Source organism: Osmia bicornis, chromosome 15 (assembly GCF_907164935.1).
Source record: "Osmia bicornis bicornis chromosome 15, iOsmBic2.1, whole genome shotgun sequence".
NCBI classification, from domain to species: Eukaryota; Metazoa; Arthropoda; class Insecta; order Hymenoptera; family Megachilidae; genus Osmia; species Osmia bicornis.
In genome coordinates, this window is record NC_060230.1 from 6729685 (window position 1) to 6754900 (window position 25216).

General features: G+C 42.9%; 1 protein-coding gene across 1 annotated transcript in view; it reads right to left on the reverse strand.

The window, feature by feature from the left end:
• The window catches only part of LOC114877299 (neprilysin-1), a 48396-nt gene that overhangs the window by 8487 nt on the left and 14693 nt on the right, over positions 1–25216 (reverse strand). The window contains exons 6-10 of the mRNA XM_029189689.2: positions 13169–13383; positions 7418–7513; positions 870–1001; positions 505–603; positions 256–428 (exon numbers count right to left, since the gene is read on the reverse strand). Of these exons, the coding sequence (XP_029045522.2) occupies positions 256–428; positions 505–603; positions 870–1001; positions 7418–7513; positions 13169–13383 (715 nt within the window). The remainder of the gene's footprint in view (positions 1–255; positions 429–504; positions 604–869; positions 1002–7417; positions 7514–13168; positions 13384–25216) is intronic.

The following is a 25216-nucleotide window of genomic DNA, read 5'->3' on the forward strand; positions in this document are numbered from 1 at the left end:
CGTTCTATGGAAGATAGGGCTCGGGCCGAGTTAGGCGGTTGTACCTTTTCGTGTCTCGTGACCGCAATAAATTATTTGCTGGCCTTTCAGGGACCGAAGTTAAATCCATTCTTATCAAAAGCGCGAAAATGAAAGGCCTCGGAAATTTATCGAAATTTCCTTCGCTTATGAAACACGATTTTTTATCATTTAGAACGTTGCTCACGAATTTCTCGATGGATGTTCATCAAAGGACGGAGTAACTACGAAGCTTACCTTCTGGAGAAACGATTCAGCAGTTTACCGAGGCTGCGAAAGTAACGAGGAGCGGTTACGTAAACGTAGATCAATTGATCATCGAAAGAGGATCGATCCCGATTGCGGCTGTGATTGTAAAGATCGGCAGTGGTTGCGCCCATGGTGGCGTTCAGCAGCGTCCCCCACCTTATCTAACCCAGGAACGTAGCAAATCATTTTCCTTTTGCCTTAGCCGGTTAATCGCGTTCCTCATTAACCTCTACTCACATAACCGAAGCTCTCCTGTAGATAGGACATGTTGAAAGGAACGTACACCCTCTGATCGACGTCCACCCAGTTATACAGGTCCTTGTGCTTCGGGTAGATCTGACACGTGAACGAAACGTTATTGAATAAGGGTCAGAGGTCGGTCGGTGTGAATGGGTAGAATGTGACGTTGCTCGTATCAGGAAATGGGAAAAAGTTTCAAGAAAGAAATTTCGATTCGATCCAAGATTGTCCTTTTCTTTTTTCCTTTCAAAGATCTTCTTCGTTTCATTGAAGATCAAAAAATATATTATTTTTTCAGCGAATGGAATGGTTCATTGGAGAAATGAAATGGTATTTTTGGCGGGATCACGTTGAAATCTTACCTTGCTGAGGGATAGACAGAATTGTAACAATAGATCGATCTCCGACGTCCGGTCCTTCGGATCCATCGTCCTCGGCAGGAAACCATCGACGATTTTCTGAATCCTTCGCGATCTCTGCTCCTGCATTTTATTCTGTAAACAGAGTGACTACTTATCGTTAGCCAATTCCAAATCATTTTATAATATTTACTCGAAAGTTTGTCGAAAGTCAAGCGTAGAACGTTGTGAAAGGAAACTTACGGTAACGGAGAACGTACGAATGCAAAGTATCAAACTACGATCGTCTCTGAAGAATGAAAGCCCGAGGCTACTCGAGAGGCGACATTTATTATTGTACTTTCCCGCGATAGCGACGATCGAACTTTCAAACTTGTACCGAGGATGGTGAAATCGGTGTTGCGTAAATAATTTCGAAATAGATCGATGGACGCTTCCGGCGTCTACCAGACGTAGAAACAATGGGAGAAAAAAGAGGGAAACCGATCGAACCCGTTGCGATAAGGCTATTCAAGATCGTGAATTCTCCTTGGTCCTATCTTTGGCATACTTTTCGACGGAAGTTCTCGAGGAAGGCTTTAGCCAGACCCCCAGGGAATTGGCACCACTGCCGGATGAACTCTTCCCGAGATGTTCGTGTATGCGGCGTAACGACACGACTATCGAGCAGTTTTTTTTTCCTCTCATCCCCGACGGAAGTTCTGACCCGTTCCCTGAAGAATAGAAACAGAACTCCTCATCTTCGTCGGCAGTTTTGAACTTGTGCTCATCGAGACCGCGGATTTAGTTTGTTTCATTTCTGAATTAAAATTTCCAATGGAAATACGTCGTTTTGATTTCGTTAATTGTTGGACAGGCGGCAATTCAGGGTATTTCATGATCATTTCATGATTTTTATCGAAGAAAAGCAGTTTTGTCTATCGGTTTCCAAAGGTCCGCAGCCAATCTAGCGTAGGAGTTCATGAAAATCAGCCGACACGATTTTCCTCCGGTTCCCGTTTGTTTCGCTCGTTAATTACGTCGGCTCGACGTTCCCGCGTAACACGCTCCGCTTTGGTTAATTCCTGAAAACGACTAGCAGGCAAACCACGCGGCACCCACCGCTTTGTTTTCGTGGCGATGCTCGACCATGGATTTAATAAATTCTACGTTTTATATCCGTAGCCTCCATTTTATACGCTACCACGCCGAATAAAATGCCAACGTTTTACCTTTTCTACGCAACCCCCTTACCGGCCCCCGTCCTCCCGGACGAAGATAAGCTGTTAAGCTGTAACTGGCGCAAATAAACTGACGTTGGAGGGAGTAATCGGATTCACCTTATTAATTCAGCCTCGTCCAACGTGCCACGTTTATTAAACGAATCGCGTAACGCGTCTCGTTAATGTACGGGTCCTCTGGTTGCGTTTAACGAGATGGGGTTTGAAAAAAATTCTAGAGGGTTGCGCTTCAACGTGACTCGCGCCGGATAGCGTTTTAAATCGCATACATTATGCATCTTTGCTTGATTCGATCGAATCTATGTGGGTTTGCAGAGTGTACTTTGTGTCGGCAATTCTTCGCAATCGAGAGTCAGAGGTTTCTTTTTCCTTATCCTCGTCTTTTCTAACAGCATCTTGCTTTTTCCTCGTTTCGGATTCTTCCCGGCCGTTTTCAATTCCCCGGCCGTTTCCCGCGAATAAAACTACGAGCCGGCGGATATTGCTTTAGTTACCATACCATTCGAGCCGCTCCGACAGAGCCACGACTTCATTTATTTACCCTTCGAATAGGGGAACGGGGTTGAAGAACCACTCGAGAACGGACGGACAGTCTTTCGAGGACGATTCGGTCGCTGCCACGTTCGCGGAATCAATGGCGTCGATCCCTGTGGAAAGTTGGAAAATTGGGTCGCGTTATTTTTTTTTTTTTTGCGAGAACGATTGAGCGACCAGCGTCGTCGAGGCTGAGGAGCAAAGGGTTGGGGACGACTCTGTACGCGACGACACGACAGAAGGAAGAGGAAATGAAATCCACCGCTTTGTGCGACGCTAACGACTTTGATAACGATGCCCATCGCCTCTGGTGCTCCTTTTAATTCGACGAACCGTTAATAATGGCCGCGTTACCGCCGATGGAGACGCGGACGATGAAGGGTTCGAGTATCAGCTCGGATTCCTTCTCGATGACTCGGGTTATTAACCTCACGGGTCTGGGCGAATTTCAGGAACTTCCTGAGAGATCACAGTTACTGTTTGATGATTCTTTATGAAACTCTAGAAGTGCCATCAAGCATCATCTATTTCACTGTTGGAGAAGATTAAGTTTGAATCGGGCAGAGGAGTTGCGTCTGTTCTGGACTCGTACCGTTCAGAATGATTCATTCTCGATTTATTCTCCAGCCGCGTTCGTTTCTGGCACATGTTCCGCGGTTACGTCAGCACCACTCTAATTAACGATCGAAATTCGGCTAAATTGCAGGGCCGTTTGAACGATCGCGCAGACGTCGTCACCTGCGTCCCTCCCTTGGGCCTTTAACCCATGCACGATTTCTTCGTGCCTCACCGTACGTCGCCGGGGACGAACATGGGAATCGAATTGAATTTTAAATTAATGACTTCCTCGAGGCTTCTCTCGTTGGCCTGGTTCCCTTGATTTCGACACCTAATACGCTACCATCCTATCTCGACTCTTTAATAATTTCAACGCGCAAATGCTTCCCCTCGTGATACCTCGTTTCTTATACGAATCTCTTTTCAAATATTACAATAAATTCTCATTACAATCGCTGCGGTGAATTTATGAAAAGTTTACAAGATTTCGCTCTACTAAAATGAACGACCGAGTCAACTTTGTTTGAAGAATCTAACTACAATGAACGTTACTCGTTGAAAAGGGACAGGAGTCACAAACAACGGGGCGGATTTTCAGCGATAAATCAGAGGAAAAACTGCTTGCGTAGATTCATAGAGAACGAGAAGAGAGCTTTTAATCCGACGGATATCGGGGAGTTTTTCGAGCGAAAGCAAAATGCCAGGATCCCGGTAGGCATTCTAGTTTGTGGTATCTTCTAAAAGATAGGAAGTCGGGGTAGATCAGCTAGAAGGATCGTTTGGTGAAGACTCGACGTGAAACAAAGTAGAATCATTACACAGTAATGACTTCTTCGCTGACGTCTTTATCCCAATGCTTTTATCTCTCTTAGTGTTATCTTGAAACGACTGAAATGAGACGGAGGCTGAAATTTTTATAAGCAATTTTAGAAAATGCATATACCCGAGTCACGGAGCGCAATATTAATATTCATCACGCGGGTTAGTATCAATAGCGGTACGGTCTGGTCGGAATTCAAACGGGGCATTTATTAAATTTAATCGAACCTTGTATCTAAATGAACGATCTGCGCTCGCGAAACCGGGACACGAAATATCGTGCAGGTTACGTCTGCGCGGGTTTCTGTCGCGAGATAACGGACGTTCTCGGGAAAGCCACTTGTCCGTACGGTTAGCGATGTAACTCGTTTCTGAAAATTTATGTGCTTGTTTACCCGATGATTACGGAATTAGATAAGCGAATCGATGAAACGTACTGAATTCTCCGTAGGTTATTTATGGGTCAGATTGTTGAGCTTGATTACGCTTCGCTACGCGAAAGAGCTTTCGACTGGTCAACGTTCAAAGTAAACGGTGTTTGAATTATGCATACGTCCGGAAGCAATTTCGAAATTCTTCAAAATGAAATTTATTCGGACTGCTTCTACGATAACAGTATCGTGTATACCTCGGGTATAATTTGTCATTTTTCGAAACGACTGTCGAAAGTGATTCGATTTTCAACTCCAACAATTTTATGCCTCCTCTGAAAATGTTTCTCGAATTCTTCTTTACCGATAACTTCGACGATAGCCCGTTATTTCTGGATAGTTGTCGTATCGCGGACCAATGAATCGAGCCGAGTATTTGGGACACTTGGCTGCATCTCTGGATGCTTCATCGATACAGATCGCGTGTACAATCGATACATCAAAGCAGCCGGTGGAAAAAGATTTCCCGAACGCAGGAACCGAAAACCGAACGAGCCTTTGCTGTGTCTCGTTGCTTCTCCCTTTACGATTTTTCCATTACTTACATCTTTACAATTTTCAAGGCAACGTAACTCCCTTAACGATTCCTTCCTTCAGAATAAGTAATAAAATGCGGTAATATCCGAGATGTTTTCATTTCGGCTCGCTCGACTTTTCATTTTCTTTGATAAATTGAAGGTTAAAGTTGAAAGGAAAATATTCCATTGTGCTCGATTTAATTCAACGTACTTGTTGTATGGATCGTTGGTTACAAATTATAATTTGCAATTATATTGGGGTGGTTTAAAAAAACGTTAGTTTAGTTACCATTTAGCCATTGATTCTATGGAAATTTTTTATTTTTCTGACTATTACAGTTTGCCTTTTCGGATGATAAAAATTTTATCGTTATAGTGACGTGAAAATTTGGGAAGTTACCTCGAGCAGAGGCATAATTCCCCTGGTTATTGCCATCATTTGGCATTGTGCCTTGGTCCTACGTTCCAAGGTAACCGCACTCGAACGGAAGCGATCTTAGCAAATCACTGTGTCGCTGGCGTTTCGCAATGAGAATTAATTTTAAGCTAAAAGTGTTGTACCGTCTGACAGTTATGATACAATGTTAGATACGGCTGCAACTTGGCCAACTTCTTCCTCGAACTTTGCCCGTAACACGGTTCATTGATAACGTCGAATTCGTGAACGATGTTTGGTCATGTTAATAGTCCCATCGTTACATCGAATGGCTTCTTGCCAAAGTAGACTAAATTCCTTTGAACGACGTCTATTTCGTGATAAAATTCTGAATCCGAAACAACCTGTAAATTTACATATGGTAAATTCGAAGAGACATAAGCCATAAAGTCATCGAGAGATAGATGTTTCGAAAGAAAATGGTAATAATACATGTCTGATCGATGTCGATAGTAGCTATCGGAATAAAATCCTTTTACGATCGCGTAGTTTCGTTGCGTACACGTTTTATGGTACCATGTACGATATCACGTGCTGCCATTTCTCTTTGCTCCCCTGACGTAATCGCGCCTCCGTGATCATCCCAAGCGACGATTATTATTGAGACATAAATCCGCTTGATTACACCGTAACGAAGAAAAATAATTCAATTCGGCTCGACTTGGAAATATGAACATTTTCGGGTTGCTAGAGGTGGATGTATACTTTCGAACGTAGAGGAGGATGAATGGTAATGTTTCGAAAACGTTTCGAATTCTTGTTCCGGATCACCGCGAAAGGAGAAGAGTTATAACGAGAGGGTTGGAAACGAGAGAAAAGGAAGTTTCGAGCGAAACAGGACGCCCGTAAAATGATCCGGCGTACAAATTCGCGGAAGAGTTATTGCGCCGTAGTGAAAAATATACACCGTAATAAAACATACGGTACAGCAGCTTTTACAATGACGTCCTGGCGCGAAGCGGCGGGCCGGGATACGTCTTTTGTTCGAAATAAAAGTGTAACGGGGTGTCTTTAATTCGGGACGAGCCAGCGAGAAATACGATCGACCTGACCTATCCCGCCAATGTTTTGAATCATCACCGCGAAAAATACTGTCTTTCTGGTGAATAGCGTGTAAATTACATTCGAAAGTGTGAGGTGTATTTATTAGCGCCGTCCGTGTGTGTCTGTGTGTGGCTTGGGCATTCATCGTGTGACGAAATAAACGGTGAATCCATCGCAGTGTTCCAAATTTATTTTATATTCAATTACATATTCAGTCGCTGCATTACAGAAAGGTTTTGAATTACATTAAAATTATTCTGCATTAAAGTAACGAAGCAATTTATGCGAATAAACAGTCGATCGTGAAGAGAAACAAGGAAAAGAGGAAATATCCTCACTCGATACTCATCGACATTCCATCCTCACCACCATTCGTTACAGTTCTCATGAAAATAGAAGCACTAGAAGGAAACTGGCAGTACGTGGCACGATTCTCCAAGGATTTACATGGTCGAACATGATCCCGGTTTAAAATAACACCAGGTAACGATGAGCATTCGGCAACGGTGTTGGGTTTACTCAATGGTACAGGTAACCTAATTAGCTTGCCAACGTTCCATCGATCACATCGGCCCGCATACCGGGCATATTTCTCCGATACGAATCGCTGCGATCACGGTTAATATCGAGATTGAGATTTCGACAAGTTGACAAGTGGGTCAAGTGTGCCTGTCGTCTCCGAACGGACCGCGTGATTCTTCGTGGATCGTGTTTACATACCGGGGAAAATTAGGAAAATCTGTTCGATCCTGCCCGGATATCGTTGATATCATTCCGGAATCTCAGACCTAACGTTAACCTAACCCACACATATTCTTTCCTCCTCGAAGAAGCTTCGATTTCTTTCGATTTCAAGTTTCCTCCAATTTTCGGGTAGGAAAATTTGAACAAAAGAAGACGAGAGTATGGATCTTGATTAATTTCAACTTACAATTCAGCATCTCCCGTGCGACAGCAGACGTAATTACGAGAATAAAATTATTACACGTACCTTGATCATGGTGTAAGCTCGACTTTCCTCGTGGACCATTTTCTTCTGCTGCTTCTCCATCGCGGAGTACGCCTTGGCCCATTGTAACCTCTCCTCCTGCGACAAGATGGAGTACATTAAAATAGCATTTGTTAAGCGTCGACTACGAAACCACGTTGTTTCTTCATTTCCTCGTTTCGCCATTCTAAGAGAGTCCTCGAATCACGTGAACCTGGAAGCGTTTAGAAAATTGTGGAAGCAAAGTTGAAAATAGAAAAATTTGTCCAAAATTACTTGAGCCTAGATTTTAGACCTTCTTAGTAAATTGCCTTAGAAAAATTTGGGTTAGGTTTACGTTAGGTTTAGATTGTATTGCTTGCTCCGAAAGTACTTTCTTTGTTTTCCATTCAATTCGCTGTTCGACCTAGGAGTTCATTTCCAACAGAATCGACAAAACGTTAGAGGGGTGATTCGGTAAACAAGGGTGTATCCGACTATATTGCACACTCTGTTTTTTACGCAGTGAAAAACCGGCTTACGCCAACCCCTTACAATAGAACGGATTTCGCATTGCGGATTTATGCGTCGCCAGCTACGCTTAATTGCAAAGCAAGTTAATTTGCCTCCGGCAAACTTAATTTTCCCTCTTTATCGCTTGACCTCTGGTTAGAGAAGGAGACTTTTCTCGGTGGAAAATTAGGTAGAATAGTTGGAACGAAGTGATTCTTCTCGCAGTCTCTAGTTTCTAAGAAATGTGAAATGCAAAATTTTATATAAACAGAACAGCAGGATTAACCCAGTTGATAATTAACTATAATTATTCCTTCTGTTCGAAATAATTATTCAAAGATATTAAATATGAATATGCTAAATTACAATTTATCTTCCGACTAATCCTGTTGACACCAGAGAAATTGTCCCCGTCAACGTGTATTAATAATACCGGCTACCTTTCTCTTAATACGCACGATACGCGAATAACGAGGCTTAAACAACGCGATCAATTAATAGAACAGAATCGATCTCCTTAATGATTCGTAACTCGTACAGCGGTTTAACGCGAACGTACCATTAATCACAGAGATCGAGCCAGCTGATCGGTGACAGTGTAGGAAATAATTACCAACCAGACGTTTTAACAACGTCAACACCTGTATCGTGCTGGTATTTTCGTTAAAAAATATATTTTTCAATATTTTATTACAGAAAGCATTAGCGTTGAGTTTCACAAATTGAATAGACCTTCCACGGGGAAATTTTATTTAACAAATTTTCCAAGCACGAAGGCTCGAAACGTTTCTCGATTAATGGATTAATGCACCGGAGTGCGTTAAAGGTTCACTCTGAGCGTCGAAAATCCTTGGAAACAAGCACGTTAACAACAGAGTGCAAGGGCAGTCGCATTTCATGCCCGTCGTAATGGTAATTCTACGCGATTCAATCGCTTCCGTGCATTATCATAATCGATATTTCGTTAGCATAATGAAACGATACTCCTGTTACGAAATGGAACGTCCACACGGAACGCGACACATCCCTGTAATTTGCGCACCGACATATGTGTACCGTGCACATACGGAAACGGAAACAGTCGGTCGCACGAACTCCCATCCGGTGCTACCGAAACTTCCTACCGTGTTTAATCGCAATTAATCGCGCGCGCATCGTTCTCCTTCGCGCCATCCATATACTTGAGCGAACGTAAAATTACACCATTAAACGAGAATATCGGGCCATCAAATTTTCTACCGTTTCCTCGAAGCAAAAATGAAATCCGCGATTGACAAACGCGAGTAGGTTAATGAAGACGGACGAGTAGCTGCGGACTGGTGCTTTATTGATCATTTTAAAAATAACTGGGTAACCTGGTATTGTGCAGAGGTGCGTGCCAGGAAATATGTGTCGAAATGAAACGACATCCGGGATCTCCTAAACTAGTTTCGCCGGTAAATGTTTAAGAATCTCAGCGATCCAATCAAGGTATTTCAAACAATAGAGCGGTAGCGCGACAGTTGGTAATAGAATATCTAGGATGGAAGGTCAAATTGTGAGGCAAACATGTAAAATTAGGAAGATGTTTCTTCGGTGTCAGCCAGAGGGACTGGCGAACAGCCAAGGAACCCGGGCTATTTCGACTTTCGCCGCCTGAAATTCCTGGCTCCAGTCTGTCCTACTCTTCTGTCTGCTCTACCGATTATGTCTACCGTACTCCAGCTCGTATCCAGCATCCAGTTAACCGAGGCCCCGGCCGACTTACTACAACACGCTCTCCTCCTTTCCAGCCTTCCTCCTCTGGCCGAGTTTCCGCGCGCTTGTCGTTCCTAGATTTATGTTATATTCAACCCTAAACCTCGCCTCGTCTCTATGCCTCGTCACCTTGTTTCTAACCACGCGCTTTATTATCCCGAAATCGGTGAAACGTGGATGATTTACAACCGACCGTAAACGCGTCCCTGGGATTGACTTCGTAATCTCGAGAAATGACAGGAGAAGAAGCTGAATTTCCCGTGGTTCGATGGCAAGCGGCGAAAGCTGCGATCCATGAAATAAGTTGGCACGTTCTGTGCGATTAGAGTACGAAATGGAGCGGCCAACCGGATGCCGGAACGTTTGGCAACGAGCGTGTCGGAGCGATTGCACCGGAGCCTCCCTGGTGTCCAAACAACGCCTGATTTGCTCTTCGGATAGGAAATTCAGTTTCTCCCGTGCTAATGCAGGCGTAAACATTTATGCCTCTCTCAGCAGACACTCCTGCTTATTTTCACCCGAAGCGTTAGAAAATGAAACACCGATGAAACGGTCTGAATCGTTCCAGTTCAAGGAAAGATTCCTCATTTTTGTCCGAGTCTACTTTTCTATTAACCAGCCAGTTTAATGTGTCACGTCACGAAGGAACGCCCTTTTGTCGTGGTTAAGTATTAAAATTCTCCCCGTCTCTCATCAGAATCACAAGGAAACTTGCCGGGACAAAGAAGCCCCCGCGTCGAGATGGGAACGTGTACATCCGACCGGGACTTCTCTGTTCCCAACCGTGGAACCTCGTCTAAACGGGTCTTTTCAACCCCGTGACCGTTAACCTACGCTTTTATTAAAAAACTCTGCCGGGCCAGAGGAATTATTCCAGCCCCGTAATAAAAGACCTGTTTTAATTCATAATTCTGTGATTAATTCTCTTTCGCGGCAATTCTGTCCCGTCCAGAATAGAAGCCTTTTGAATTGTAACCAGAGAAAAATCGTCAACCCTCTGCGGTTACCCTTTCAACTAAAATATCAAGTACACCGTGCGAAGCCACGAAGAATTAGAGTATCACGCGCTTACGCGATTTAACGGGGATAAAATTCTTTTTCAATGGCAGAGAAGTTGAGCGCGGAAGCGGCTGAACAAGTCGATCGAAGATCAAGACCTTGTTTAGAGCAGTGAACAGCTAAACTGCTCGAAAACTCTCGACTCCGAGGAAAGAACATTCAAAGACACACTCGAGCAGTCTGAAGTGTCCGATTCTTTGAGAGCGAAGACCTTTTTTCCTTTGCAAATTCTATGTACCCTTCGCGTTTGATTTCTACTTAACGCTCTTGCTTCAAAGCAATCCACTTTCAGCCTTCGCGTGACGGATGATAATTCGAAGGGTAAAAGACAGATTGTAAGAGAAATCGCGAAAGTATCGCGAAACTTCTAACGAGAAACTTGATCACAGCCCAATCAACCAACGCTCTTCTTCTTCAATCTCGCACCATCGTCTTTCTTCGATGCAATTTCGTCTCTCAGCCTTGTAATTAGCGTCCGAAATTCACTGGATAATCCGATTCCGGTCAGAACGTCGTTGTCGTGGAAAATTTCCTCGTCAAATTGCCCGGTGTTGCGTTTCTTCCTGCCTCTCGCGCGCTTTTTCAGTAGCTTTCCCTTCTGTTTAATCGCGACCAGCTTTTCAAGGGGATAGACTTCTAAAGAACCTCGCGTCCAGAGCTGGTGGGATGAAATTTTCCAGGATATTCCTTTATATTTTTTACTTTAACAAGCTTTTCAAGGGGATAGACTTCTAAAGAACCTCGCGTCCGTAAAGAAACGAATAAAATTTTCACCCTATTACCGGATGAAATTGTTCAACTGTATTTCGCGTTTCAGGCCACTTTGTATAATTACATGTACTACCACTTGTACGACAGCCTGTAGATTCGGACCGGTGAAAAGTTAACGGATGGTAGCGGAAGTTTACCGAACACGGAACCGGTTAATGGATAAGGGAAATAATTAATGCTTTGCACGTTCGTCCTTTGGAAACGCGGGCGATACACGTATCTCGCGATTCCGAACCTCAATTGCCCTCGCTTGAAAAGTATCGCAAACTTTTGCGGCCACTTTCGAACTATCCGAGTTGCCAGATATCGATCATCCGTGGCTCGAGTGAGCGAGCGGGGAAAAAGTCATGGGGTTAAAGTTTAACCCTTTGACTAGCAGCGACGCGAGTACTTGTGCGGAATAATCATACATATATTATTGATTTATTAATATACAACGGTAGCCACTTGAATTTTAAAACTCCGCTAAAGGAACCAGCAGCTCAAATATTTTTCTCCTCAAAATCTAAATACCAGCGTAGTTTTTTTTCGATTCGAAAAAGAGTCTGACCTTTCCATCGATCCTTGCAACGCACCATGTGCACTGGTTTAAGCTCTCGAATCGCCGATAAAGCCGGTATTAAGCGAACGGAATGAATAATGAAGACGTTTTTGCCTGGTCGCGAGTGGCAAGCTGTCGCAGTCCAAAAATCTGTCCAGTCATTCGCAAACAGCCATTTTACGGATGCTCTTAACCACCGGACAGAATTTCCACCGGCACCGGAACTCGCCGCACATTTGCTCGAGGAATTAACCCCGCTTACGACGCGCTATCTATTAGCCCGTACACTCAACCGCGAAGTATTCGTCCCTGGAGTCTCGATAACGGATGTACACGCCGAAATCCCGCTCGTTAATTTTCCTTCGGAATCGATGAACCTGCCTTTGGTTCTTGTAATTTTCAAGATTTATACGATCTTCGCTGATAAAATGTCGTTATGGCGGCGAGAGTTACGGCTAGGCTGAACAGTAAAATGTGCGAAAAGATGGGAGGATTTATTGTGAGTAACGTGAGAGGGAGAAATAGTGAAAGAAAGGTGGATGGCGAAACGAGTTGACGATGGATACTGATTCTAAAGAGGTCAATTTCAAATTCTACTGGTATTCATACCCACAAGTGCTACGTTATAAATAATCTAGAATTACTCAGAGAAAGATGCACTCAAGATAATGAAATCGGATCAAAGAAAAATTCTACTGTTTCGATGTAAAATCAATAGTGGTTGAATGGAGGAAGAAACACATGTACAGTGGGTGATCAAATTATTAGAGCTACTCACATAAATTGACGATTTTACATGAAAATGATTAATTCTTAAATGAAAACCGAGTTAAACAGAGTTTTTATTATTTTTTTATTAAAATTATAAAATTATGATACACAGTTGATAAAAGTGTAAGTTCTTGACTGGCCTGGAAATTCTCCGGAGCTCAACCCCATCGAAAAGTGCAAATATTTATTATTAGTAAAAAATAAGTATTTTTTTGTATATTAATAGTGGAGGATTATTGATTAAAAGTGACACAAAGTAAAAACCTTAAAATTCTCGTTCTATTTCTACACAAACACGAAAAGCTCATTTTTCATACCGTGGCTCTAATAATTTGACCACCCATTGTACGTAGGATTGCTATAAAAATGTTTCCAACGCTTACCGGATTTTCCACGAAGAAAGCGTTTTCCTGATGTTTCGTAGGCAGATCGAGGAATACAGAGGATCTGGAACGATCGTAAAGATCCACATCGACGTAGAAGTCGAACAGAGGTGCCCCATTCACTCGTAGCAACCTGGAAACTAGGGGGGTGATGTCGGCTGGCGCGATGCTCCTCGGGGGTAGATAACCACCGAGTTCGTGTAAAAGCTCGTAAACTGAAACAACAAGCGATCCCGTAAACAAGTTTTAACGAGATTCAGGAATGTGTGAAACGTGTCGGGAAGGTGGGGATCGGTTCGAGCGAGCGACCGCTATCTCGAATGAAAATAGAGAATCGAACGACGCGAGAGAAAGAGGAGAAACGGTAAACGTAAACCACGGCTAGGATCCGGATAGAACGCGTTTCATTTAAAAATCGATGCGTCGATCCAGCGAGCAGGTATAATGAAAAAGAGCCGACGTTCGACGAGGAGGAGTAAAGTTCAAATCTCGATACATCGCTGCATCCCCTATTTACGAGCGGGGCAACTCTTTTCATCGACGACCTTCGCGTCCCTTCTATATCGGCCTTTCGCGGCTAACCCTGTCCCGGGTTGCAACGATAAACTATAAATAAAAACTGCACACATAAACGAACCTCCATGTGTGAGAGTGATCCATTTCAAAGATCAACAACACCCTTATCAAGCTTTGCAATCTTCGTTTAACTCGTCCCTGGGAGAGAAACAACGAGGGTGATGGTTTGCAACCCTTCGATTTACCGATGATGCTGTATTGGTTCTCATCAAACAAGTACTTTCAATCTGTTAACACGTTGATTGTCTTAAAAGTTTGGCACCTGGAAACATTTACCTAGCTCTTTAAGTTCTTTCTGATCCGTCCGGAAGGTCGGCGACGCACGGTATTTAGATTATTGTCTCTTATATTACTCAGAACTCTTGCCTTCTTTTTAAAGCTACCAATTTCAGGGTACTAAAACAAGTAATTTCGTTGTGTTTGAAACAAATCAGGTAATTATACTTCATTCAATGGCAATAAAATTCTCGATCCATCGCCGTGTCGTTCAATAGCCGCGATTAGCCGGTGCGAGAGCATTCGTCATTTTCCCCCGGTATCGCGTTCAATTTCTCGTTACGTACGGCACGCTCGAATAAATGCACGTTGTTCAACGTGCCGGCGAACAAACGGAGGCCAGATTGAAGCTAATAAAAGAAGAGAAAAGAACCGACTGGCCCCTTCGCGTTGGCGTGTCGCGAACGATAATAATCGTTGTATAATAGAGCCGCTTATAATATCATTTCGTTCCTTATCGCGCCACGAGATCGCACTGGTTCGTGATACAATTTATTTTCTAACTTGCAAATCAAAACGGACGTGTTTAGCGAAATTGCCTTTTCATCCGCGAAACAGACTTTTCTTTTCACTTTTCTTTCCTTTATATTTTATCGTCCGAATAAATGTTCTTCGTGCCAGCTATACGAGCTTGTAACGATTGTACCGATTCCGGGGGTAAAATATATTATTTTTTCAATCTCGTCGCAAACGATATTTCAGAGGAAATTATTATCAGACGTTCTCGACTCGAATGGCCGGCCGAGAATTTCGATTAGAAGCTCCCCAACCACGAGGAACATCCTGGGGTCGAGCCGAGAAGGGGTGTCACGGAGACAGAGGGGCAAGGAATATATCGGTGCTTTCGAGATCCGCAAGTTCGCCGTTAAGTAAAGCTTTGCGTGATTTCAATCGCAACGAACAATCGCGAACGGTCGCGTTATATATACGAAATCGACATCAACCGCCACGTCCTCCAACTTCGTCCACCGCCACCCTCTACCAAACCTCGCATGACGCAGCCGAATGCTACTGGCCAGATTGCTTTCGATCGTAGTTCGAAATTCCTTTCTTTCTTTCGCCCTGTTATACATAGAATATCCCATGTAAGATTTCGTAAATCGTTAATTGTTTTAATTTTTTTCCACAGAAATCCGAAAGCTTCGAGTGGAAGGGAAGTTTTCTGGGGCAAACTCGATGAATTTGTAGAAACTTTCCTCGTTGTCTCGATCGGAATTGCTTTTAATATTAGTAGGCTGATTTTATGGAAATGATTACTGAATTAATTAGGCACAGGAAATTGTTTCTTTATTTATGGAGGGAAGGAAGTTAGATTTGTCTTTGATTAATAAAAATAAACGAAAACCAAGAATATTTGAACACGATACTATGGGATGTATGGTCGACCGAATCGGGCGGATCGAAAACGCGCCACTTTGCTATGGAAACAATCCGGAAGTTCCATTTCCCTAAGCCACAGTCTTCCCCGATTTCCTCGGCATGGGGATTCAATCGAGATACAGGAGCAGCTATGGCTTCGAAATTAACCATGACCGACCGAATTAATTCACGCCCACAACAACGTTTACATGGCTCTCGGATAAATCCTTTGATTAAATCTTCGAGTAAAGGGGTAGACACATGATTCGGCATCATTAATGAAACTCGCCGGGATGTTGAGAAACACGTGAAATCAATTGCGTGACGTAAAACGGAAAGAAGCGGAAAAAGCTTTGTGCTCTTCGACCTCGCTGTTCGGTTCTTAGCGCAGCGAGGAGACGCGAATTTCCGGCTTTCAACGGAAAGTACGCTCTTCCGCGTCAAGAACGACTTTGGAGAACACCATCGAACCCGAGAACCTGTGTGCAACATCCACCTATTCTTTTCTCCAGGGAGAAATATTTCGAGAAGGTTTCACGAAGCAGATACCTGATTTTTCTATCAAATCACATTTCCTTTTACTGGATAGATCCCTGTAGGGAAAAAAGGCGGACACTTTGGATCAAGGTCTTGAACGAGATGGATGCTGAACGTCTATCATGATTCAACCTTTCAGTTCGTATAGATCGGGGCAACGTGTTACTAAAAATATTGATACGTTTCGTGAAATAGCATTGGGGTAAAGTCACGGAAGTGTCGACTGATCGGGATTGTCCTTGACACGGTTTTGACTCGAGCGTTAACATCGCAAGGGGTTAAAAAAAGCAGCTCGACAGCTGCAACCCTTTAATGTACCTCGATGCTGTCTATATATAGATATATACAGGGTACTTTGGTACCCTGCTTTTTTTCCTTCGCGCAGAACAATGCCTGGTCGTCTGGCGTTGAGTATTCGTTGAAAATTTTTCACCCCTTTTTCTACCCGTTGGTCATAGCGAATCGAATTCGAACTGGAATTCTCGCTTTCCACACTTTATTTAGGAGAAATATAATTGCAATAGAAATATTTGAAGTCTACGATCGTTCATTGTATTTTAACTTTCAAGTAAATATTGTACTTTCACACCTTCTGTATTTTTCTTCCCTGTTTCCAGTACTTTTACGCGTTCCTCGAGTTTACTTTTTAAAACTCGAGACACCTGCTCCTTCAGATAATATTTCGAATTAAATCAAGTTTCACAAGGGTGTGAAATATGGTCGTTTGAAATAATTTTGAAAACTTTTAACGTATCCCCTTGAATTAATCAACCATAAATTATGGTAATTAGAGTTATTAATGGTTGTCGATTGCTAGCATATCTGGTACCCTCTCGTACTGCTAAATGAAGGAACCTCCCGGAATTAATAGACCATAAATTATGTTTATTAATATTATTAATGGTTTCTACCCGGTACCGCTTTGTACCGAGAATCATAATTACAAATGTTAATTTGCTTAACCTTCAGTCTGATGACTTTTCTCCTTTATCATAGGAAATGGACGAGTATCTAATTACAAACATAATGTAACTGAATGACATTCCATTAAGTTAAAGGTTTCGGCTACTCTTAAGAAGGAAGTGCGATTGAATGGAACAGTGCAAGGTCCATCCTCGAATCCGAGCATAGTTTCCGTACTGTTCAATGCACGGAATAGTTTCTCGAGGAACGGGCGAAGTAAATCATCCCCCGGACGTAGCCCGAGGCCAAATTGCCTAACCTTGACACCGTTGGCGACTTTCGACTCGCGACGAGCTCATTTTCTTCCTTTTCTTACTCGCCACTGGCTGTCCAACTGTGCTAGTACGGCAATTAATCTTCCCCGTTAATTGGCTAATGGATCACCCACCGATGCCGGGCGAAAGCTGGTGTACAGGTGCCACGCTAATCATTGATTTCTCGCTTTCCTCCGAAATAGAACCGACCGTCGTAATTTTAAAGAATCTTTCCACCCCAAATTGCAAAATCAATGAAAATAGTGAATCGTATTAATTTGACAATAATACGATGAAGTACCGTGTCGTAATGAATGATTAATTGTAACTTTGAGATCCATGCGAAACATTTGCGAGGTAGAAAATTTTCGATTTACCACGGAAAGTTAAATTGGAAGGGAAAGTTTATTGAATTACACTGTTGTTGGAATAATGATAAGGGTTGGTGTGACTATAATAGATCGACGATTGCAGCTGATTACGAATGCAGATAAGGGTGGATTGTCGTGACTGTAAAATCAAGATATGTAAATCTTAATAGTGAAATGGTTAGCTGCTTCGGTTACGATTGTGGCCGATCTGAATGTAGTTGTTTGCCTCGGTAGTTAAATTAAAATTGCCCAACGATTACTTTATTTAACAGCACGATGCGATTCTATTCAAAGTATCCAGTACATTTGTCGTAGCTATTTTTCACAACCACCCTTAGAAATTGTACCAACAGTAATGGTACCTGAACGAACAGCTGTACCTGAGTGTACCAGCAACATTCAACACAGCCGAATGACAGGGAAAACAATGTACAAGAGTTTCTCCGTGAAATCTTGGAAAAATCATTTGCTCGCGAGTAACTCGCTCCCGTAACGATCGAAGTTACCGGGCACGAATATCACGACCTTCCCGAGGATCAAATGCCGAAGACGGCGCGGCGAGTCGACTTTAGGAAAGTGGGTCAGATCGTGGCCACGCTGGCTAGGTGCACGCGAGCCAACCTTTTCGTTCGTTCTTAAGAGCTTCCAACGATGCGTGTACGCCTTTTTCTCGCCGTCCTCTCGCGTTTATTATCGGTGCGAGCACGCACGCGATCGCTCATGCCGCGGAAATTTGTCGTTTCTCCACTAGAACTTTCCAGGACTCCTTCAAGGATCCCGTTCGTAAAGTATCGCGTTAGCGAACGCGCGTTAACAATCGTAATTAACCATCCAGGGTTGCCACTAAGCTTTCTATTCGTTAGTACGATTAACTTAACAAGTAATCACATTGGCATCGAATTACCTATTCGCGTATTTATTCACACGAATAAGTTCCTTAAACAGCTTAAGTAGTAACTCAATAAATGGTAGTGCAAGGATTAAGCAACTTAGGTATTCAGTTACATAAGTTAACAGGATAAATTGAGCATATTCTACTTACACTAAACTCGAATCCATTTGCAGAATACAAAGAATTTATTGTACAGTAAAGTCTAGGTGTGCTGCGAGAAATAATATCTCGTTATTTTTTATACACGCCAGACGGTGTAAATCGATTGAACTTTTTCAAAATCCGATACAAAAGGGAACGGTACGATTTTATCTGTCCGAATAAAAAATGACAGCCGTTGCCCTATCAATTTTATTATCCCTTCAAAGATGAATACGATACCCGTTGCCTCTGACGGGGTGTTTTAAAACTTTCAAGGTCCGCGAGATTTATTAAAGCAGCTTCGAACCGAAGTTGTTCAAGGTCCTATACATTTTCAGGAATTCGGAAAAAGATGTATTCAAAACGAGTACATCCTGGGAACGATATTTCAATAGTATCACGTAACGTCTTCCACGATTTACAATCCCCGTTGTCCATGAAAAATGAAACGAGACTAATCGTTCGACGGAAACGAATCATTATATATTCCAGACATTTCGACAAAATCAGTCCGCTCGAGAGCTGGATTTCAAAGTATTTCCGACTGAAATCGATACCTCCCGCCAACTATTTTTATCAATTGCTTCGGCACAAAACTGCGAGTCCAAGGTTGCTCGAGACGACGACGGAGAAAATGAACAGCTCGTAAAGCGAATTGATTTCCGAAAGGGATTCGTAAATGTTTAGGTAGCCGCACGCGAACCCTCCGTCAACGTAATATCCACTAATTGTCCAGCGATTAATTACGCGGCCGTCCGCGCACGACCACCTACCAACCGGCTAATCCGTCGTTGACATTATTATCCCCGTGATTGTTCGCTACGTTATCGTATCTCGTATCAGTGTGTCGTTTCGATCGTCTCGATTAGCAGTCATTTACACCAGGAATCGATGCTCTCCACCATTTACAACTAGAATTACAGAATTGATCTTCCGCATCTAGATCGTTGAAACAGTTATTTAAAGTTAGAGCAACTGACGTTGAATGCTGCGTATATTTGTGTTTGAAATTAATTGGAAAGATAAATGAATAATATTTAGTTTCACTTGAAATATAGGAAACCGAGGGCAACCTCAATTTTTAAATTAAATTCTGGTTCACGAGTGCATTGTTTCACTTTCCGATCGGGCGATCGTGTAAATAAATAAATTTTCATGCGGACAGTGTGCCAAGCATTTGCAGAGATAACCGCGGGATCCAAACGAACCCCCACGCGATAAATTTCAACGTAAATCGTACAGGGATGAGGGTGTCGATGACGAAAGGTAGATTTTCCCGGCGAGGGAAGAAAAATTGTTTCGCTGGTCGTGCGATGTCACCGAATGCAAATCGTCGCGATAAAAACCCACCCCAGGCTGACCACCGCCGCACAATCCACCCCTCTAGCCCTTTGTGAACCATCGGAGAACGGCACATACGGTTCCAGAGTGCTTACTTGCTCGATGCTGGAACATCATCCGCGAATCAACCCCAAAAACCAACCCCCAACCCCGGTGGTTCGATGAAAAAAAAAACAAAAAGAGGCAACGCCTGTGGCGTTTCATCGGTGACAAGCTAATCGATCGCCATCAACCCAAACCCGACGCTTCTCGTTGCACTTTTTCCTCTGTGCCACGGCGCTTTTTTCATGAATTTCAATTATGGTAAAGAATTTTTTGCCAACCCGATGCCGCGACAGATCGTTCGAAAGCGACCGCAAACGTGGACAAACCGCAACGACGGCCACGGCGCACCGCTGATTTTCCTGCCTTCAATTAAGCTCTTGTCGACGCGTGGTTAGAAATTAAAATTGAAATCGTCACTCGCGTTGGCATTTTGCTAATGCGTTTCACGTTTCGACGTCGATGGGACACGTTTCTCAGAGAGATTTTATCTTTGTCACGAACATGGTAGATGAATTAGATTTACTAATCCCAGAATTCTGACTCGACTTTTTTAAAATTATAATTGTTGGAATCTCCAAAAATCCCAGAGTATCCGTACCGAAAAAAATTTTTCTGTTTTATACATAAACGAAGAATAACAAGGAACGGGTTGCTTTCCAAATCCCCGGTACAGTTGCAGAATACGAACGTAGCGTCAATACGTCTGGCTGAAAGGTGGTTGAACAGTCAATTAACGTGGAACGCGATGCATCGCGAGGCAAAGCGTTTTTCTCTGACAAAGCGTGCCACGGGCTTTTTGTTCGTCGCTTTAGTCGTTCCACCGACGACGAACTTCCAAGGTTCGCGTTATCGTGGCCGCATAGATAACAGCCTTGAAACACGGATGCTTTTCTATTCATTGAAATAAAGTTCGCGATGGCGAGCTCCTCGAAACGAAACAACGACGCTTTTCAAACGAAGTTTTCGTTGCATACGATATGTATTATTATGTATAATAGATTGGATAATCGATACACCGTAACGAGATTTTCGCCAACTCAGCCAAGGACTCGCAAGTCCGCTCGTAGATATTCCACGCTCTCCGTTCCATCGAAATCGTGTCCGTCGATCGATTTCCATCGACCTGCCGGAAACGAATTCGGAGCCGTGTTTTCCACTGGCAAACACGGTCAACGGAGGGTATCGATTATATAACCGTTATCGATTCTGTCTTTAAGAAGCTAAGGTGGAATTGAATGATAGGCCACCGGGGATCTATGGCCAACCGATCGCCACCACCACGGACCTTGCATTATGAAACTGTAAGAGGATTCTATCTCGACCGGAAACCGATTTCGTCGTTCCTTTCCATTGTTTCAGGGTTAAGGTATGCTAAAGGGGTTACGTACCATTGGCACTATGTAAAGAACGATTTTATTCAAGATAAACTGCTCGATGAATTTATTTCATTCTTTTTCTATTTAAAAGAAGAAAGAATGCGCGTTAAGGGAGAAAATTGTTGGAAAAATACAATATAAAAAAACTGTGAATCTCATGAGTCATGTAGCTTCATTTTCGCAACATCCCAGGAATAGCACGCGATGGAACGTTATTTATGTTCGGGTGTTTCAGCAATTTCATCGGGTAGCAATTTTTACGTTCTTTCCCGGGAAATTAATTACACCTAGCACGGAGGGGGTTAATTGCATCGGAACGGGGTGATTCGATGAAATTTATTTCTCGAACGTCGTCTTAAAAATCTGGATGATTTTTAGCCGATGAAAGGGAAAAATTTGAAAAACGATGGTCCTGCGTCATTCCAATACAACAGCACCGGTATAACCCAGAAAGTCAATGTAAGTGGTCTAAGAATAGAAACGAAGCAATGTTGGCTACGCGGAGCCGATATCGTACGGCGGGCAAATACGATTAATCAATCAGTATCGGCGCCGAATCGTCGGTCAATCCCTATTAATCAAAGATGAACGCTGTTTCGTCGAAATATCAACGGGAATTTAGCGTGACGATACCAGTGAGTTCACTGAAACAATGAAACTTTCAATGCTCGACTAAAATAGAAATGAACAGACAGGGTGATTGAAAAAGTGAAAAATCCATAAGCTTATCTCTTCGATATTTCACGCACTCTTTTTTCATCTCTGCAAGAATTGAACCCTGCGTTCAATGAAAATGATATAAACGGAGTTTATACGTATGTAGAATGATACAAAGAATCGTAGAGTAATTAACGCTACACGTCAATATCAGTGAACAATGTAGCACGTGCAACTGCGTGTTCTATTCTTCTCGACAATCTTTTCCGTCCTCGTTCCCAAAGCTTCTCCCCCTCGATTTCACCCCTTTCGCCCGTAATTCCCTCTCTCCTTCGACGCCTTTTCATCGTTCAACGTTACACCCGTCCCCCCGCAATTCCATCCCGTAATTCTTTTTTTCTTCCCCTTCATCCACCACCGCTAGTAATTCCACCTTCCGTCAGAAGTTGTTTCTCTCTTCTCCGGCATCGTCCACATTTTTACCCCACCTTTCAAACGTCTTGCTCGACGTCGGTGCACAATGCGAAGAAAAGGGAACACATTAGCGAGCACCATTGGAAAATGCCACCTTTTTCTCTTTCCCAACGATCCCTCATCGCGATGCTTTTCTCTTTCGAATCAAATTCTTTGTTATCGCTGGCTGTCTCGAGAAATTTCTTGTCATTCCGCGCGTTCATCTGAAGAAAATCTACGAACATTTGCTTCGTGGGAGGATCCCTGGATATTCCTGATAAATCGTATAACTCGGATCCTATATAGAATTTATTCGATACGGGCAATTGTTGGAAGTATGCGTTTACAGAGGTTTCTCTTCGAAGGAACGGCGGTCTAGTAGTACGAGCCAATATATGACGGTACGTTTTGATATTCCTTTGTAGTCCCTTTATATATCCTTGAATATACTTGACAAATCGCGTTGCGCGGACCGTGAGAAATGGATGTACAATTTATTTGATACGGGGAATCGTTGAAAGTATACGTACGTGGAGGTTTCTTTTCGAGGAAACGTCAGTCTAGTAGTACGAGTCAATATTTGCCGCGACGTGTATCGCGTATCGTGGAATATTTTTTGACAAATTGTATTCCGTCGACCGTGCGAAATGGATATATAATTTATTCGACACAGAAAATCGTCGTGTGCCTGGATTCGTGATGATTTATCTTCGATGAAACGGCGCGCCAGTAGTACGAGTCAATAACATCCGACGCAGCAATTTAATATTAGTTGGTAGCTTCATCGTGTAGTTTCAAAAGACACTTCGTTCAGTAATTACCCGAGGAAAACATCTTCAAGCTTTATCCCCTTAAAGAAACGACGATTCAGTAGTACAACTCAATATCTGACGCTGCGATTTCTTATTCCTTTATAACTGCAACGTGAAGCCTCGAATATTCTTGACAAATAACGTTCTCTGAAGCGTATAAAATGGATATACAATTTATCCGACGGAGGGAATCGTTGAATGCACGCGTTCGCGGCGGTTTTTCTTCGAAACACCGCGCCAGTAGTACGAGTCAATATCTGACGCTGCGATTCGATATCCGTTTGTAACCGGCTCCAGTATCCCTCGAATATTCTTGACAAATTGTATCCCTTGAACCGTGTGAAACGAATATACAATTCGTTCGATGCACGGGATCAAGGGGAAACTGTGAGCCAGTAGTACGAGTCAATAATATCCGGCCCCGGGTGCTGATATTGCGTTGAAAACGTTTGAATCGATATGTTTCGAGTTGCAAACGAGGAAATAAGAGACGCTAGAAATTCCGGGTAGATTCGTGATCCTCGTCTAACGCGATACCGATACACGGATCGCTAAATGTAAACTTTTCTACTCTGCCTGCATTCAGATTGTGGAAACGAAGTGGTGCGAGTCAACGATTCTCAATACCCCAATATCACGTGCACTGTTTGAAGAAATTACTTTCTTCGGGTTCTTCATACGTGAACGACAAACTTTAAGATGTGGAGGGAGTTTCTTTAATCAATAAACAACGTTGTTGAAGTAGTCTAGTTTCGGGATCAAATCCCAGAGGGCTTTCTTCTGGTTTTAAGGGATCAACCAAGCGATTTCGTGGACTTCCGAAAAACACTTGGCAGCCAGTGAACGATTCCACTCGGTTTTACATCCCCTTTCCGAAACAAGAAAACGATAACCGAATGAAAACAATCTTATTTTATCCATACCCAGAAATTCTAGAAAATTTTGTGAAACCCAGAAAACTTTTCGTCTCAGAATATTATATGGAGTAGTAGAAACGAAGTTTCAACAAAGGGGAGATCCAAAAGAGAAAATAAACCATACGAAAGGATCTCCGTTAGTAAAATATTTATTTGAAGATCCACCGAAGCATCATAAATCGCTTAAAATATCACCGTTATACCTTTGCCGAATGTATAACGAGTAGAGGAACATCGTTGACGCGTGACCAGCCGTGACCGGATCGACAGAGATCCAAGCTGAAAAGTAAAGCTGGTTTTATTGCTCGCTGGAGAGTTTCGTGATTTTCCATGCGTATGAATAATCGATCAGTTCGGCCCACGGAAGCGCTGCCTTTGCTATTCGAAGGAGAGGAACGCGGTAGAGGAAGCAAAAATGGAGCATCTGCGTCGACGATTGAATAAATGAATGAACGCGGTGACGGATGTGTTGTGCTTACGTTGTCTTCTACGATGCAGCACAACATTCATATGCGCAACACGTGCACTTTTCTACACCGATTTCTTCTTTTTCGTCCGAGTAGATCCACTCGTGTTCATCACCCGAATTTAGTAGATACCTGCTACGGAAGGTAAAAAGTGGAAGATGTATCCCGAAACAAAGCACACATACCAGAGAACACTATATGTGCAAAAAAACGAAGATATATAGACACTTGAGCGTGGGATCGAGGGTTCTCCGGGGACCAAAAATAAACTAAACCGTGGGAGTAAGAAGGGATGTGCGTAATGGATAAGCTAGCAACACGGAAGAACCCTTCGATTCCAGATGCTGGCAATCTTTCCTCTTTTTTCAAGGATCTCTACTGTATTATCTATAAAAAAAAAACACGAAGTGAATAAATAAAACAGTATTCAGAAACAACGGCCTTTCAGCTATCACAGTTTTCACAAGTTTCATTTTCATCGCGAACGTGTCTGTCGCCGGAAACTCCGTCGTTAGAACGGTCGACGGTGCGACGCCGTGACGTTACATCCGGCAACGACGATACATTTGTCTGTCAGCACGTATCGTTCCTCGAAATCGAGAAAGCTACTA